The 18,305-nt window shown below is 53.7% G+C and overlaps 1 protein-coding gene across 1 annotated transcript in view; it reads right to left on the bottom strand.

Moving 5' to 3' along the window:
* The window catches only part of ZNF609 (zinc finger protein 609), a 59,103-nt gene that overhangs the window by 14,834 nt on the left and 25,964 nt on the right, over nucleotides 1-18,305 (bottom strand). Inside the window, exon 2 of the mRNA XM_009276317.2 lies at nucleotides 1,870-2,095. Within this exon, the coding sequence (XP_009274592.1) occupies nucleotides 1,870-2,095 (226 nt within the window). The remainder of the gene's footprint in view (nucleotides 1-1,869; nucleotides 2,096-18,305) is intronic.

Consider the following 18,305-nt stretch of genomic DNA (forward strand, 5'->3'; position numbering starts at 1 on the left):
CCCCCCCCCAAAAAAAAAAAAAAAAAAAAAATCCTACAAGGTCCAAGCTCCCATCGGCTTCGCTGCTGCCCGTGGGGGTCTCCAGCAGTTCTGGGATTTTCAGCGAACTCTGCAGCTCTGGGGCTTTTGGGTTGAGGGGAAATCACACCAGAATGGCACACTGGTGGGGACGGGGAGGTGGGAGGGGGCTTAGCGTGCAGCCCCAAAAGTAGGGGGTGCTGATGTTCCTCTGCACTGCCTCGTGTCCCAACACTCAGCCCAGCCGTGCCTCAGTTTCCCTAGCTGAAGGTACTGCATCTTGTAAAGCAATCAGGCTCTTTGCAGACACTGAACAAGCAGTGCCAGTGCACCGGCAGCTCAGCAGAAGACCTTCCGCAGGTTTCCTCCGAGCAGATCCTCCCGGCAGATCCCCCAGCCTTGGGGTGCGCAGAGCAGGGCTCCTGAACACTCCCTGCTTTGTGTTTCCTTGTCCCCACCAGCAAGCCTAGCTCAAAGAAGAGGATCCTTGGGTCTGATTTTACAACGTGTGGCGTCTTTCTGCCTCGAAGCAGCAGAAAAAACACACTTACAGCTCCCGGCTGCCTCAATCTGCATGAGTTTGTCCATACTGAATGGACGGTGAAGCACAGAGGGTAGAGGAGTGTGGAGGCCCCCATCCCAAGCTAGCAGTCTCCCCCAGCATGGTCCATGCACTCCTCTCTTCCCAAATAGCTCAGGTCAAGATGCTTTTCCCAACAGGAACAATTTCGGCAGTCACCAGCTCCACATCAGGGGCCAACACAGCACTCGGTCCTGCGTCAACCGCAGTTTCAAAACCAGTTTCCTAGTAGGGAGAGAGGAAAGGCAAATTGGGCCCATCCCCATCTTCCCAAAGCACAGAGGGACCCCCCCTGGCAGCAGCTCACGGGAATGCGGGTTTCAGTTCAGCTTCCATCGGAGATAACAAAGACAGTCACAGTGAGGAGCGGCCAGGGGATTAAGGCTTCGTTCCCCACACGCAGCGGGGATGGAAGAGGGGCACAGACGTCCAAGAGGAGCTCTTGGTTACCCAGCCGAGGTGAATCACCAAGCTGGCATCCACCAGCACTATTCTCTCATCCTTGTGCTTCTGGGCTCTGTTTCTGCTTCCAGACCCCAGCCGAAGCCAGACGCAAGTATGAGGAGCTCACCCTGAGCCTCCCCAAGCAGAAACCTCCAGCATCCCAACAAGGCTGGAGGGAAGGCCAGGTTCCAGCGCTCGCCGTGGTCCACTGAGCCACCTATTCATCCCTGCGTTACTTGGCAGAGCCCCAACAGCAACGAAAACCCATCAAAGGACCTGGGAAAGCAAACCAAGCTGCACGCAGATGAGACGAGCTCCAGCAGAAAAAAAAAGGTTCGATTGGCTTGGCAAGAGAGATGAGAGCCTGATCTCCTGCCGAGTTGATTTTGAAAGCACCGCTGGGGTTTTTTAATCCAGCAGGAGATTTCTGCCGCCTCCCAGGGTTTGAGCGTTTTTGTGACAGACCCGCGGGTTGCCAAGCAGAAACGAAGTCAACTCCGTCGAGTTCCCGTGCAGGCTGGCACGGCCTTTCCTCTGGCACCTCCAGAACAAGTTAGCTCTTGCAGAAAGGCAGAGAAATGGCAGCTTAGATTTTCATCCACTGCCTGGACAAGGGGATAGCGCAACGCATTGGGCTGACAAGTTTTGGCCCATTACTCCCTTTGCCGGACAGATTAAGGGCTCCTCTGAGTCCTGACCACCCAGATGGTGGGGGGAAAGCCCAGGATGTGCCAACAAGCAACACAGCAGGGACGCGGGAAGGAAGGGATTGCCATAACTCCAAAATGACATTGGAGGAGAGCAAAAAGCTCTCCGGTGACACTTACCGTCCTCCGTCTCTTGCCAGACAATGCCCTCCAGGTTCACGCTGGTCCCAGGCTCGCAGGGGCCCAGGCACTCAGGCTCGGTGGCCAGGGCCACATCACAGGTGTTCACTCCCACCGAGCGGGTGCGTACCATGATCTGCTCGCAAGGGGACGAGATGTCGTTGTTGACGACAGGGACGAGGAGGTGCAAGGGCAACACCGCAGGTGTAGAGACCGGAGACTCCATCTGTGGGGAAGGAGAAACATGCCGGTCACCGCCAGGAATACAGGAAGGAGAGCAAGTATCAACAGGCATCTACATTCTGAAGAACCTCAAGGCTGCCACCTTCTCAATGCCTGTGCCAGCAGGCAGTTCAAGTCCCACACCCTGTCAGAGAACAAGGATCTCACAGGTCTCTCCCACTCTGGAGTGCCCATACCCACGTAACCCTGAAGAGCCAGCACTTTGTAGTCATATAGATCACACCCAAAAGTCCCTCCGCAGGAGCTATCTGCTCTCCTGCTTCAAAGAGTTTGTGCCAAGTTCCTTCTCCGACGGCTTTTGCCAGTGTAATCATCCCTGGCCAGGATGCCTTTTGGCTATTGCTCAGATGTTAATGCAGTCAACGACTTTGGACCTGATGGCTCATTAGAAGAAAAAAAAAAAATCACAGGCTTCTGCTCAACTGGCAGGACAGGACAAACAAGTAGCAGTCTCCCTCCAGCGCCCAGGAAAACCAACATCCTCCTCCTCCCAAATCTACCCTGTGACCACCTGAAGACGCAGGCGTTCAGATCACAACCCTCTTCTCTGCGCAAGCATCCACTTCACAGCCTGATCCGGCCAATGGCTGAGCCAACTGAGCGGCAGCCATCACGCTCTCCTTACGCATGGAAACCACGTCTCATTGCCAGGGCCGGGCTTGGAAAGCCAACAAGCCAACACACCAAGCGAAAACCACGGCCAAGTCACCCTGTCGCTGACAAGCCAAGGTCCTCGGACACTCTGCCACGCTAGCAGATTACAGCAGTGTTAGGAGAGGGACAGCTGACGGGCTGATTTTGCTGCCGGCCAAGGGAAGGGTAGGGTGGAGACCTTCCTGTCCTTCAGGGTTCGTCAGCCAAGCCAGTCGTAGTCAGTCATCCCCTCACCTTGGCTCGCAAGGATTTGCAGCAGTTTTGGGGCTAGCTGCTCATCCTCTGCTCAGACCTCTTCTCTTTATGGTTTATGATCTTGATACTGAGCAACCTCAAAACAGAAGCAGACTGAGGAAACTAAATCAAATCATCAGCGAGTCCTGACCTGGGTTTCGGTGCCAAGCAGGGGAAGATCCCTCTAGAGCATCTAGCACTACTCAGAGATGTCCTCCTAAGCCTCTGCTGAGGAGAGATGATTATAACCCTGGAGAGGCCAAGCTTGCTGGTCACCAAGAGTGGACACGGACACCAGCCCACGACCACTTCCAACCTCGCTGCTGGCTCTCCTTGGCCAATATTGCTGACAGTCACCAAACGGTCTGACTCCCACCCTGAACTGGCATCCTGGTCTTGACCAGCCATCAAAATTATCTGCTCGCTTTCTTGCTCATGTGCCTCCATCCTTTAAGCAAGACAAATAACCCCAGCAGAAGTTTGCATGTCCAACCTCGCCTGCCCCACACAGTACGGTGCCCACAACTGCAGCGAGTGGCTGGAGCATCCCATCTCCCCGTCAACTCGTGACCCCGCAATGTCTTGCGGCATCCTCAGCGACACAAACACCATCTGCAACCAGAGAAGGTGCAAATCTCTAGGCAGAGGAGCAGAGAGGAGCAGATCACATCTGCCCAGTGGCTTCTGCCTGCTCCCACAGGGGTGGCTGCCGGTGAGGGACATGAATGTGACCCCCGCAGAGAACTCGGAGATCTTCTCGCTCTGCCAGGGCAAGTGTATTTGCTCTTCCAGCAGAAGAACACAGAGCACCTTCTGCCCACGTGCCTGCAGCCCTCTCCTCGCCCTCCTGCGTCTGTCCTCTCTCCAGACGGCTCAAAGTGCATCCCCTCCACTGAGCATTAAAGATGGCCTGGAGGTGGCTGGTCCAGCAGTAGCTGGACCACAAGATCCTCTCTGCCGGCAGCACAGCTCGTGCTCCACAGCTCTTTTCCCCATGCACCGCCTCCAACCTCCCACCAGCAGGACCAGCTCTCCCCCAGGAGCCCATCCCCAGCTCTCCATCACCACTCGCCTCTGAGGCGATGCCCCAGCTGCATCCCGTGGTATTTGAGAAGGGGTTTTTTTGGCATACCCCCGGCCCCCCCCCCAAGCCTGCTGGAGAGGAGGCCTGTGCCCCCACAGGCAAATCACCTCCCCAAAATACAGCAACCTCATCCTGCGCATCTCGGCAGATCCAGAAAGATGCTCAAAGGAAGCACAGGGCTCCTTTGAAGGGGCTCAAGAAAGCAAACAGCTCCTCAACACCATGTTTTGCAAACCAAAAGCAAGTCCCCAGCAACGTAACAGCTGGAGAGGAACCAGGCAGGGCTGCTAGATTTTGGTGGGCAGCAGCAAAAGCCCAGGCAGTGATGGGGAGCGCTCACCCCCATCGCCCCGGGAGCAGCAGCCGCATGTGCATGCCGAGGACCTGCGGGTTTTGAAACCGTTCAGCTTCCTTCCACTTTGCGACAGAAACCACAGCGCAGCACAGGAGCGTTTAATTACAGTTCCAGCTCTGCTAATTATCGCCCGGTCACATTCGTAATCTGCATTACGCCACGGTGCATAATAAGCAGCTCGCTGAGATCTCTCTAATAAGAGAGGCGGCTTGATGGGATTTCATATTTCACCCTGCACTGGAACAAATAGAGCCTTGTTTAGCAACCATGGGGAGATGAGGCGGCTCTCCTGCTCCCTCGCCCGAAGCTCAAGAGCAAAATAAAAAGGCCCAGGGTGGCTCTCCAAGGGTGAGGGCAGGAATGGAGCCGCCTCGCTGGGATACATCCAAAAAAAGCCGAAAGCCATGCTGGAGGAAGAGGCAGATGGATCAATCCCTGAATTCAGGCCCCCCCTCGCGTGTGTCTTATCTCCTGGTGCCACGGCTTTTCATCCTCCGGCTTTACCGAGCAAGGTCAGGAGATTCACCCTGGTGGCTGCAGGACGGTTGGGGGGAGCCGGGACGGCTCTGCCGGCCGCTCGCACCGTCGGCAGGGGCCAAGGGAGAGCTGGCATCCGGGCCACTGGGCAGCGCTCATACCCTCGAGCAGTGGCTTTTCTCCAGCTAGCAAGGATTGAGCTAGAGGAGATCTCCGGCTTCCGGCTGCAAGCCCGGGCCAGAAGCCAAGGGAGATGCTGGCATCCGGGCCACTGGGCAGCGCTCATACCCTCGAGCAGTGGCTTTTGCATCTCCTCCAGCTAGCAAGGATTGAGCTAGAGGAGATCTCCGGCTCCCCAAAGCAAGCCCTGCACCCTCCTGGCTTCCAGCTCTGATGCACGCTCCCCGCCACACCCCAGGCAGATCACTTAACACTTCTGGGCCCTAAATCCCCTTTGCAGAAGGAAAATTTATTTCTTTTTCCTTTCTGGGTAGGCTCTAAGATTAAACGCTGGCAAGGGCAAACACAGCCGCTATGCGCTCACTGCTGGAGGGAGCTTATGTGTTTCCAGCAGCCCCCTCCACAAGAGTTAGACGGGGTGAAGCTTCCCCGTACTGGCACCGGCCGCCCGCATCCGCCCGCTGCTGCCTCCCCTAATGAAAGCCCTTTGTGTTTCTCGCAGAGGCTTTCCCATCACGAGGAACATGCTTTCACCACCGCCGAGGACAGAAGTGGAACGGAGCCAAGCCCAGGCGGTGGCCAGCACAAGTGCTGCTCAATGGGGAAAAAGCAAATCCACCGAGAGTCTGGGGTGATGCCGACGGCGCCACGCAATGCCAGTCCTGGGGAAAGGGCTCCGGGTGGGTAATTAAAACCTACCCCTCGTAATAGCCCTCGCTCGAAGGTGGGACGGGGTCCCATGTGCAGGGAAGCGCAGCGGTGGGTGCTGGCATGGGGAGATGCACACAAAGCAATTCCTGCCATCTTAGAGCTATGCCAGCATGGCTTCGTTAACATCAGTCACCGTTAAGGGGACTTCACAGCAGCAATTAGCTAATGGGAGAAAAGAAGAGGGCACAACAAAAATAAAAGCACTGTACTAATTTTGATGCCAACCCCTAAACCACCCAGACCACCCACTCATATTTATGAGTATTTTGGTTTGCTCCCAATAATCAAAGTCAACCAGGCAAGAAAAGTGCATTTTTCAGCAATAAAAGCCAACAAGGACACCAAAAACCCAGAGAAGAGCAACCAGCAGAGAGATTTGTGGTACATCTACAAGGACAGAGAGGGTGCAACAACCACGTGGTGTAGGGCACCCACAGAGCTGCACCCTGTTTGTCAGGGAGGACCTTGCAGTGGTCAGCGTGAGACCACTGATGCATCTGAGACGGTGCTAGGCTTCCAGTGTATCCCCAAGTTAACGAGCTACGCAGCGTGGTGACCCATTTTTCTCATCTAGAAGGGTCCTTCAACTCCTGCAAACGCAGACAGACAACAAAAGCCAAGGGGGAGCCTCATTACTGCTCACAAACTCTTAGCTGCCATATGCCAGGAAACAAAACATGGACCAAAACTGCTCCATCGCAGGAGCATTGCTCGAGGCTGCAGCCAACGCTTCCCACATCACTGCATGGCTCAGCCCAATGTTTGGGATGTTTGATGTTGTCACTCTTGTCCTGCTCAGTCACCACATCCCCAACAGCTTTGCTTTTTCAGAGTAGGACCTGGGAACGTGAGCTTCCAACTCCTTGAAGAGAGATAACCAGAGAGCAGACCCATCCAGTTGACGAGCATCTTTGGTGGGCATCTCAAAACCACAGCACCCAAGGTGCCTCTCCCCCACCATCGGTGACCTCAGCAAGGATTTCAAAGAGGAACCGAAGACTTCTCCAATCTGAACCCCAAAGCTGGGTATGCAGAGCCTGAAGACAAATCCCTTTGTTGGCACTGGTGCCCACCACGCCTACGATTCAATCTTGAATCTACTTGCAAGCATTGCTCAATAAACTCCAACAGACTCGCCCAGAGCTCCCGGTCACGTCCCCCAGCAACAACATCCCGACACACTAGAGGCACGCAACCCCAGGCAGCGTGGAGGAGGCTCCAGAAGACCCCCTCCCCGAGTAGCACAGGTGGCAATGAACCCTGACCGTTTGCTGGCTGGATTTGCCTGGACCCCGGCCAAGAAAGTAGCCAACAAGAGCTTCCAACAAAACCCCGCGTGCAGGGAAATAATCGTGGCATAAGCGTCAGGTCCAAGGATGGAGACGGGAGTGTGGTCTGGGGCACCGATCCCAACACTGTTGCCCATTGATCTTCCCTCTTGCTAGCTGGAGGCTGAGGTTGCTGACATCAAGATGTAAAAAAAGAAATCTGTTTTAGAGGAAAGTTTCCCTTCCCTGGAAAAACCACCAGCTTAAATAAACGAAGTCAGTTATTTCTACGGGAACGCGCTCACGGAGGACATTGGGTTTCTCAGTCGGCAAATCCGAGCCCACAGGACATCAGGGCAGCTGGTCCAAGAAAAAAGGAGGATCGTCATTTCCGACAGCCCCCTCTAGCAAGAAGGGAGGCAATGAGGAATGATTAATGCTTCCACATGCCGCAGAGTGGAGCAGGCTCAGCATCGCACTCCCCGAATTCGCTCTGCAGAGAGGACAAGCGAGTGTGGGACCTCATGGCCAGTGCCACCACCAGAAGAGCCAGGCAATTTGGACGGGAACTAAGGATTTTTAAGGAGCAGCGGTCCCAATTTCCCTCCTCAGATGATGCAGCTTGCCCTTGGGAGCCAGCAGGTAAAGCCAGCCCCAGGCTGCACGGCAGACTGGGAGGGAGACGGTGAGCGCACACCCAGACGGTCTGGACTGGCTCTGCCACCCAGAACTCTCACCGTCCCCCCAAAACCAAACCAGAAGAGGCCAATTCCCCACCACGCTCCTTGGTGGCTTGTCCCCAGTGCTCCTCACCATCTACTCTCACCCCCCCCAGACACCTGCTTGAGATTCATGGCATCTCCCAGCCACGAGGCCATTAACAGCACGGTGTGACGGGAAGGCTCTGCCTACAAAAGGCTGCCTGCGTGTCCCCTCCCAGCCATGCCAAGCACCCACATCCCAGCTCCAAGGTCCAGCTGTCCCCTGCGTGGAGGGGCTTTGCCTCCATCCATGCAAACCCCTTCCCTGGCTGGCAAGTCCCTGCAGAACGGCAGGAGGAGATGGTGGCCAAACAGCCAGCACAACGCGGCACACCGGCTGGGGTCGGCAGGTGCTTTTCAAACCCAGACTCATCTTTTTCTGGGCATTTCGGGGTGGACCCGGCTGGGGAAGCCTGCCCCGGCTGCACGTGAGCACACCACAAAAAACCAAAGTCTGTATGAGGACTTCTGCACGAAGCTCACGGCCCCGCCACCAGCACCGCTGAAAACAGACCCAGTTGCGGTAACGGGTATATCGGGGCGCGACAGCCCATCTGGTAACACTGCAGGTACAACCTCCCACCAAACCCTCAATGAGGGACTGATCCAAACGCTGCTCCCAGGTGATCCAGACAGTTGTATGCATATCAACCCCAGGCACGCTGCTGGAGAAATTCAAATATTACCCAGCACAACCTCCAATGAGCCGCTTTCTCTCCCAGGACCACTGCTCTCCAGCGGAGAGGGGAATAAAATTCCTGCTTGAACACGAGTCTTATCTCAGCGCTTGCAGCGTGTCGAGATCAAGAGGAGGCAGACTCCGCAGAGGCACAGTCTTGCATATTACCACGTCTTCAATAAAGCCAGGAATAGTATCGAAGACAGACGTGCTGGCACCAAGTCACCTGTTCCAACCACTTACAAGACTATCAGATCTGCTCTAGGAAGGGGGGGAAAAAAAAAAAAGGTGTCTCCGGTAGGAGAGAGATAGCAAAGAGCAGCGATGAAAGGGGACAGTTGATGTGAGCGAGAAACATGGGAAAGAAGAAATCCAAGCTGGGACCTCCGTGCATCGGTCCCACCAGTTGACTGAGGACGTGCTGTTGGGGTCTCAGTTCACCTACCACCAACAACTGATATCCCACAGAGTGGCTGCACCAGGCTCACCTCCTTTATTGAATTAAAATGCGAAGCGGCTTGGTTGGTGGTGAAAAGGGGAAAGATCCCATGTGGGAAAGCACTAGAGATGCATCTGGGTCAAGGGAGGGCAGGGATGGTCGGAAACAGGGAGCCCGACTGCAGATGGCTGCAAGCATCCTTCATACTGACCAACCCAGCCTTTGGCCCCCTCTTCAGCACTGCTGCTGCTGTGCAGAGGCTGCTCCTGGTCATCAGTCATCCTCACCTCTGGCAGTGCTGTCTAAACAGGAAGGCTCTGACGACGGCAAGTGGCTTCCCACTGGGAAGCCAGGTCTCACATTAAGACCCCCCCATCCCGTGCCCACCTTCCTGTCAACGTGGCCAACATCGCTGATGCGTGGTTGGCTTCTTACATTGCTGCTCTGCCTCCAGCATCCCCTGCACCGCCAACACCAGCCATGTGTCCTTCAAGCCAGGATGCTAAGTGGAAGAACCACCATGGGGCAAAGTCTTGCTTTTATTTATTTTCTTTCTCCCAAACCCAACAAAACAACCAGGCAACTCTACCCAAGCAGAAAAAGGATCCTTCCCCTCCATGGGGGACACAGCAGGCCCCTTTCCTGGGACCTTCTCAACCACCGGTGCAGCCCAGCTCTTCACTGCCTCCCTTCAGAAACATATATGTCATCTTCTTTTTGCTTTCTGGGCTGGAGGCCATCATCTGTTCCACAGGAACTGGCCCCCCAGCAAGGTCCCAGCCCTGCACTCAACCTTCTTGCAGAATACAGCTCTCTGAGTCCCTGAAACCCGCCCAGCTCATGATGTCCATCTACACCAGGCTCCTCCAGCTGCCGTTCCCCAGCCGCTCTCAACCAACTACCCCCACATTCATTTTCTGGTCTGTTCCCACTAAAAGATGCTTACGTAGGAAGACTAGAAGCAAGAGGACCAAAGCCCCGATGACAGCGAGGCAGACACATTTTCTTCCTTGTACCACGTGAAATTCACGCCCAAACCCAAGCAGCGCTCAAAGGGCCACCGTTAATGCCAGCACTCTTTGACCAGCACATCAGAGCAGGCAAAGGAGCAACAGAAAAGGTTTCACGAGCGCCTCGGTGTGTCAATCTCCTGGAAGCAGGATATAAATCCAGGAGGCCTTTCACAAACCACTTGCTGCGGTGTGATGCAGCTCCAGCCACCACTAAAAGCCCGCTGATAACCCCTGGCTACACAAAACCCGGCCAAAGGATACAGAGGCTGCAAACAGCCAAGCTAGAGACAACTCTAAAACCCAAATCCGCGAAGCAGGCAAGGGAAAGCACATGAAAAAGCAGCATATTTATGGCAAGATGCTTTAACCCTGCCAACTCCCCGGCGGGCAACAAGACTTATGGGGTCTGTCTTGTGCTACAGAGCACCCTGGCCAGGATCCTGAGCACCACAGCCACAGGTTCATCCAGCAACAACCCATCACCCAAGCAGCTCTAGGGACAAAGAACATATTACAGAGCTTGGCATCTCCATTTAGGCAGATCAACAGGTCAGCCAGTAAGCGTGGGTAATCCTGTAACTGCCAGGAGGCTGTAAAGAAAGCAGTTGATCTCTGTTTTTAAGGAGAAGGATATTATGCTTGAACTGAAGTTCCTACTGCAAGCATTGCCATGCCAGGTACACACCAGCACCAGCCCTAGACAGCAGGTTCCCACCGCAGTTAGAGGTCCCCATGCAAACACCCTGGGCCAGGTCCTTCTCAGAGGATACCCGACTCCTCCACCACCTTCGAAAAGGCCAGAAAAACATGGTACTCCCGATTTACTGTGCACTATAAAAAAAAGAGTGAAAACAGGACCTCTGGAGATGATGAGAACCCAAGAGTTACCAATAAACCTTGACCAGGATTAGCAACCAAGAACCACAAGCCAAGGCAGATACTTGGTAGGTCAGGGCTGAGCGTGAGAAGCTGGCACAGCAGCTCAGCTGTCGGCTAGGAAATGGCACAGCTCCACCTGCCTGGGTCACCCTTTTCTTCATTTTTTCCTCCCAATTTTTCTCCACCTCTGTCTTGCAAGTCTAAACCTCCAACACTCGGGCGCTGTGGCTGCTGGGCCCCCAGCAATTCGCGTCAGGGCACGGCCACGCAAGCACACACACCAGTGTGCAAACTTGGAGCATTAATAAAAAAATCATTTAATTAATTAGTGATGCCCATCCAGGCACAATGTCTTGTGCAAAGTTCTTCTCTTTGGAAAGCCGCAGTATATACAAGTCAACCAGAGGAGAGACAGCTCAGGATTTACTATCAATTTCGGTATAAAATTGAACTCTAGTAAATTTAGAGGGGAGGACATGGATCCAAGACTTGCAGCAAAAATGAGCCGGGCTCCGACCTGCCTCATCTTGGATGGGTTTCTCTGCTTGCTGGGTGCACGGTCTAGTGGTGGAAAGGAAAGACCACCTTTCTTCCCATCAATCCCAGTATCCAGAGCAACTGCATTGCTAGCGCCCGTTCCCAGGCGAGAAGGGACAAAGCCCAGCCCACAAGCCACCGCAACCATTCTGCCGTTGCTGCCAAGCCAAAGAACCCATGATGGACAACACAACCACGTGCACAGATGCGGTTTTATCACACTGCTAAGAAACCAACTTTTACATCTGATAAAGCACAAGAGATGATGTGAAAAAAGGCCCCTGTGTTTTCAGAGAAGAGCCTAGAAAGAACAGACAGAGTGTGGGGTGAAAGATGGGCTTAACTTGCAGGAGTTTTCATCAACCAAGCTGTAAATGTGGCATGGGGGTAGCTGTACCTTTCACAACAGCCAGAACTACAGCATTGGCTTGCATCTCCCAGCATCCAAGGGATGCAAATGGGTCCAAAAGCAAGTGTCAGTCACACCTGGAGTCACCATGCAAGAGAAGCGGTAGGGATACAGAATTACAGACATTCGTAAGTCAGTCAAGCATTACCCCAAGGTGGTCCTTCTGGTGATCTAGAAGGGGATCATCTCCAAGATGCCATCTTAGCATCATTGAATGCTGTGGGCAGGGACATCTTCCACTAGATCAGGTTGCTCAAAGCTCCATCCAACCTCACCTTGAACGCTTCCAACCATGGGGCATCCACAACTTCTCTGGGCAATCCATTCCAGTGTTTCACCACTCTCATCATAAAACATTTCCTCCTTATGCTCAGCCTAAATCTATCCTCTTGGTGTTGGTCCATGCAACATGACCTAGAGGTTCCCCTAAGCACAGAGGTGGCACAGAGGCACAAAGTGGTGTCACCAAGCTAGCACAGTTACACTTGTCCTACCTTCCATAGCCACCGGGAAACCAGGTACTAACCAGCTTGCAAAGGAGACCTGGAGGCAGAGCCAGGAGCAGCAAACAGTACTTTCCTCAGCCGCGTCTACAGCAAACCGTCCTCGCCTCTCTCAACCCCGATTCAGCTTGGACACAGTATCGGAGAAGGGGGAATTTAATAGTTTTGCCCTGATGGCTCTTCTCAGGAGAACAGCGATTGCGCTCAGCTCTGAACATCTCATGACCAAAAAGGATATCGACAAATTGGAGGAAGTTCAGAGAAGAGGAACAAAAATAACAAGGAGGCTGAAGGGATTGGTTTGGAAGAGGAGATTAAAAGAGCTAAATACGGATAACTTTGTTCAGTGACAGCTATGTGGGGACACAGTCACAATCTACAAACGCACGGGGGATGAAAACACCAAAAGGAGAGAGGAATTACCCAGGGTGATGCAGAGGGTGACAGCAAGGAGGAATGGGATGAATCAAGGATGGGGACATTTAAGCAAGATGTTGGCCACAGCTTCCCAGCAGTGAAATTTTTCCTAAGCATACCAGTATTTTCCAAGTGGGAAAATCCTTCATCCTTCCCCTGCTCTCCTCCTTCTCCATGTCCCTCCATCAGTACCACAAGCCACCCACATCACTCCCCATGGCACCCCCTCAGCACCCAAGTGCTGCTGTCACTCCAGATCCCCCCCGTGTCGGGCTCTGAATCACCAACAGCCATATTCACGGCACTCCCGATACGCGGCAGTGGTCCTCGTCCTTCCACAGAGAGCCAACACGCAGCAGTTTTGGATTTGCCCAAGTTCAAACGAGGCACCAGCAAATCTCAGGCTGACCAAATTTTGGAAGGGTTATCTTCTCCTGAGGCTCTTCCACATTGCAACCATGATAACAAGCATCGCTGTGATGAGAGAGCAGCTTCAGCACGGCACTCCCGATACGTGGCAGTGGTCCTCGTCCTTCCACAGAGAACCAACACGCAGCAGTTTTGGATTTGCCCAAGTTCAAACGAGGCACCAGCAAATCTCAGGCTGACCAAATTTTGGAAGGGTTATCTTCTCCTGAGGCTCTTCCACATTGCAACCATGATAACAAGCATCGCTGTGATGAGAGAGCAGCTTCAGCACAGAAGTCCACCTCTATGGCTGGACCAGGAGGTTCATGGCCAAGCAGGTAAGAAAAAAATCCTTCTCTCATCGCATTGGTCTACCTACAAACAGCAGTCGGTAAGCTGGAGTATTTTCTAAGCACTTCTCCTGTGCAAGAAACCCAATAGCCTGCGGCCACAAACAACATTTGGTCTTGAAGGTCTCGTGGACTCTTGTCTCCGAGGCAGGAGAAGCCAAGCTGTATGCTCAGCGCTTGTACTTAGAAAATTTGCTTGGGGAAGGGGTGGTGGGGAAGGAGGTGACACGAGGTCTCTGTGAGGCAGGATGCACGTCCTGAGCCACCTGCACAGCTCCTGGAGATCTAGCACCAGGGGACCGCAGCCAGCTTCGACACTTGCCTTGGTGGCACGCTGAGAAGCATCACATCTCATTGCCCTGTCCAGACCGTGGGGTGCACGCAGCTATGGATCTGGGGAAAAAGAAGCAAATCCATCCATTGGGCGCTGCATTTGGAGACTTGCCGGCACGCTGCACACGCCGCAAAAGCAGGAGCAGTTTATGCACGCATCGTAGCTGGGTATTTGCAGCTCCTGGAGAGGCTCAATTCCAGAGCGAGACACACGTATTTCAGATGCGATAAGCAGCAAAGTCTAGGAGGAGTTTCAGATCTATTTATCCCTCAGGCAAGAGGAGACATCTTCCTTCCATCTATTTAATATTAAAGACCTATTTTGGTATGATTTTCACGTCCCAGCCCTTGCAGGCTGCACGTTTAGGAAGCTGCCTGCTTAGCTCTCATCTCCTTTGTAGGTTTTGCTCAAGTTGCCAGGAGAGATCCTGGTGGTTTCCAGACACAAAGCCATCTCTGTCCGATGGCCTGATGGGGAGATTACAGGAGGGGAGCGAGCAAGAAATAAGCCCAATCACATGATATGCGAGGATGTGGGCAAGCAAGAGGAGGGTGTCACCACGCGTGTCCCATACAAGGTGGCCGCAGAGCAGGGACGAGCGTGGCGCTGCCCTTTGGGGACTCCCATCCGGAGGAGCAGCTCCCAGCGTCGCTTGTTGAGTAAGCGCCTCTGTCTCCCCGGCACACAAGACAGAAACCTCACACTAAGATGGGGGATGACAAACGTCTTCACTTCTTGTGCTGGGTCCCACAAATACTGCATCTCTCTCCACTCCCCAAATCTCAGCTTTCCAGCAAATTTTTTCAAACATGCTATTTTTAAAGCAGCACAAGCCAATACTCCTATTCTGGCTGATACATGCTGTGCTCTCTCCAATCCCTCCAGCGATGGCTTGCACCCGTGTCCATCAGCTTCCACCGGGAACGCACAGGCGTCAGTGCCTGCAGGACACAGCAATTTCGATAGAAAGTTTTTCAAGCCAGTTCCCAAGGTTTCTGTAGTTATTGAAATCAAGCCGCTGTCTCTCTAACCCCCAAGCAGAACGGTGCCCAGTCACACCCACTGACCCCAAAGCAGCACAACACGTGCTCGCATTACTGTGAAATCTCTACTGATGAGTCGCAAGAGGAGGAGGAACAAGCTTTGCACATGAACCAACGGACTCCCATCAGCTACCATCACTCTGGATTTTAATTCCAGCTTCAGAGGTGAAAAGCAGCTCTCCCTTCTTCAGCTCAAATACCTCTCGGTGCCCCTGGTCTGATCAAAAGCATTTGTCAGGAAGTGGGTGAACCGAGCCAGGCTCTGCCCCAGGAGTGTGGGCTTTGCCATGCCGGGGGGAACATCCCACCCCGAGCCGGGCTTTGCCGATGAACCCTCCTGCAGTGTAAGTCTGGTTTGTACCCACCGACTCGATAACCACAGCTTCACTCGGAGCTGCAGCATCCAATGCTGCCCATCTGTAACGCCCCGAGCATGATGGTGTCAAGCGAGGCACCTCCGCTCCCACCAACCTCCCTGTGCAGCACGAGTCAAGCTCCGGGCACCCATCTTGGGTCCAGTATCTCCTGCGCTGCCCTTGTCAAAAAGACGCCCTTGCGTCAACCGCGGTGCCCTGCAAATCCCATGCCGCCAGCACTGCCACGAGCCGGTGCCCCAGATGCTGGACACAGCTGGGCTGCGATGCCTGAAGGTCTCACCCAGTGGGTTTTGTGCTGACAACCAACAGCCGCCGGCAGTCGAGCAGCACGACTGCAGAGGATCAATCACTCGCGGGGAAGCTGAGCAGCCAGGGAGAAGAGGAGACGAGCTAGAGCTGAGCCAGACCATAACTCATCACCTGCAGGCTACCTACCAGCCGGAGCGCGGTGGAGCCAGGCTGGGGGCTTTCAGCACATCTCAGGGAGAGGAGCTTCACGATTCGCATCACAGGACTATGCCGCCCGCAGGCACGCTCCTCCTTGAGAGCACTCGATGTAAAAATAGAAAAATAGCTTCAAGTGGCTGCTTCACCGGCTCCTCCGGACCGTAGCGAAGGGAAGAGCTTGTATCTGAAATCCAAATAAGCCCCCACACCAAAGGGGATGCCGACACCACCCATGGCTGAAGCTTTCTTCCAGCCCAATTAAGCTCCAGGAAGGTTTTTAGCCTCTAACCTCACGTTTCTCAGGCTGCGTGCAGGGATACCCACGGGTCACCGAATTCCAGCTAACGAGAAATCGCTCCCCTTTGCCATGAAACAAAGCCCAACGCTTGTTTTGAAATGAGAAGGAAAACAGTCACCACCAAAAAAACACCGTACGACAGCAGCAGCCGCTGTGCCTCTTTCCACCCAGCAGCACCTTTTGCACATACATGTGCAAAAACGAGATGCTGGGGCTGGCGAGCACACGGGTCAGGGCAGCAGCAGAGCTGAAAGCCAGCCAAGGTTACATTCAACCAACATGCTGGATTTTTAGCTAGCACCCCTAAAATAAAGCAAAGATGCTGCTAGAGATAGACCCACCGTAAGCAAGCCCAGATCTTCACCGATTTTATTCCCCGCCCCACTGAAATTTAATTGATGCTTCAAATTAACAGCCAGCTAAGGCAGAACAATCCTAACATCATGAAAAAGAGCAGAATAATAATAATAAATGCGGGCATTTTAGCACCAAGGATGCCACGCTCGAGGCGCCCTGCCGTATATCGGGCTTTGCTGGCCACCGTGGCTCCGAGCTCGGGACACCCATCATTAAAAATCAACCATTCCCCTGGGGCCGAGAGGGATCACGGTGCTCTCAGCTAGAACAGGCAACCCGTGGAGGAGAACACAAGTCCTGTTTGGAAAGATGCAACAGAGTCGTAAGCCAGAGCCTGGAGGGTTTTTAAGCCCAGCAAGGAGGGCATAAATAGAGGGAGCCCTTGGCAGGATCAGGGAGTGCTGATGCTGCACCCCGAGCACCCCAGTTGGCCTGGGAAAGCAGCGATGGGTTCAGCGAGGGAAGCCCACCACAGCTGCTGAGCACCCCAATGCCTGCACGCGGAGGTTCCCAGCTGCGGAGAGCTCTTCCAAGGCAAAAGAAGTTAACAAGGAGCAAGCGCTGGGGTTAATTACCTGCTGGCTGCACATTTCCACCTCCCCCACCCTCCCCTCCTGCCTTGATGAGAGGTGGGAAGGGATCAGGGAGCCCTCATCTGCCCCCCAGGGCTTTCCATACCCAACGGTTGGCTTTGAGGGACAATTAAAAAGTCCTCTTGCCCCAAGAAATGCTGAGGGTTCAGAGCTGGACTCCGCCAAGGGTTCAGAGCTGGCCTGGAGGCCATGGGTTGGCATCACATGCTGTTCAAGTCATCCTTCTGGTTGCTTCCGTAAAAAGGATGCCCTTATCATACAGGGACCCTGCTACCCTACAGCACCACATTCCCAGGCTCCTCGGGAAGTCGATCCCAGTGTTTTTTGGTCTTTGATTCCTAATTAGGGGTGCTGTGTTTTTTTTTTTTCAAGTCCCGGTTCTTGGGGAAACCCAAAAATACAAAACCAAGGCAAGTGGGACAAGGCAGGATACCAGAGTCCCGCTCAAGAACGTCACTGTCACATGCCTGTCCTGGATCAGCGTTGTGACCCAACGGCAACCCGTAAGAGAGGATTCCCCATTACCAATGGGATAGTCTTCCAGAGCTTACACTGGAAGCTACCGGACTACTGCAATGGTAGGCCAACAGCTTTAGATACCTCTACTTCAGCCTGAAGAAGCAGAAATGCACTCCTGCCTGGAATAAACCCATCTGACCTTTAATCACACCATCTCTCTTGAAAACACAGAGATGGCGTGTCTGTACACATTCATCTACTCTTGCCTTGTACCTGATGGAAAGGAATAACAGCTTTTTGTTGACAATAATCATATGAGACATCATTTGGACTGAGGGAGAAGGTCCCCAATGTGCCCACTAGCAGCTCCAGGATGCCAGAGCATGCTAATGGGCTGCTTGTCTGCAGACAGCAGGGCTACCCCAGGTCGGGGCTATGAAGAAGGGCACTGGCCAGGGAGCGGCACGGCTTTGCAAACTGTAGGACACCCTGGGAGCGGGCAAGAAAGAACACACGAAGGCAAGAGGTGGATGGACAGATGGCTGTTTGGGGCAACTCCCATGCTTAGAGTGGTGTGGGGCAGCAAAAGCCCTCCTTGCCCTCACCACCCATCGCTTTGGGTTTCTGCCAACATCTGCACCTGATGGTGGCTTTCGTCAAGAAGAGGCAGAAGGTGACACCCCAGCGCCTGCCTGAACATCGCCAAGCTCCTCTCCGCAGCAGATGCCGTGGCCACATCCCCTAAACAATATCACGTAGCTCATGCACCAAGGAGCTCCCCGAGGGCATCCAACACAACGCAGCCCAGTGGCACAACCCAAGGACACAGTCCTTGGCCAACCCAACCCACTCCCACCACGAAAGCAGAAGTACAGTGGCCAAAAAAAAAAAAAAAAAAAAAAAAAAAAAAAAAAAAAAAAAAAAAAA

Source organism: Aptenodytes forsteri, unplaced genomic scaffold (genome assembly GCF_000699145.1).
Source record: "Aptenodytes forsteri isolate BGI_AS27 unplaced genomic scaffold, ASM69914v1 Scaffold113, whole genome shotgun sequence".
Lineage (NCBI taxonomy): Eukaryota > Metazoa > Chordata > Aves > Sphenisciformes > Spheniscidae > Aptenodytes > Aptenodytes forsteri.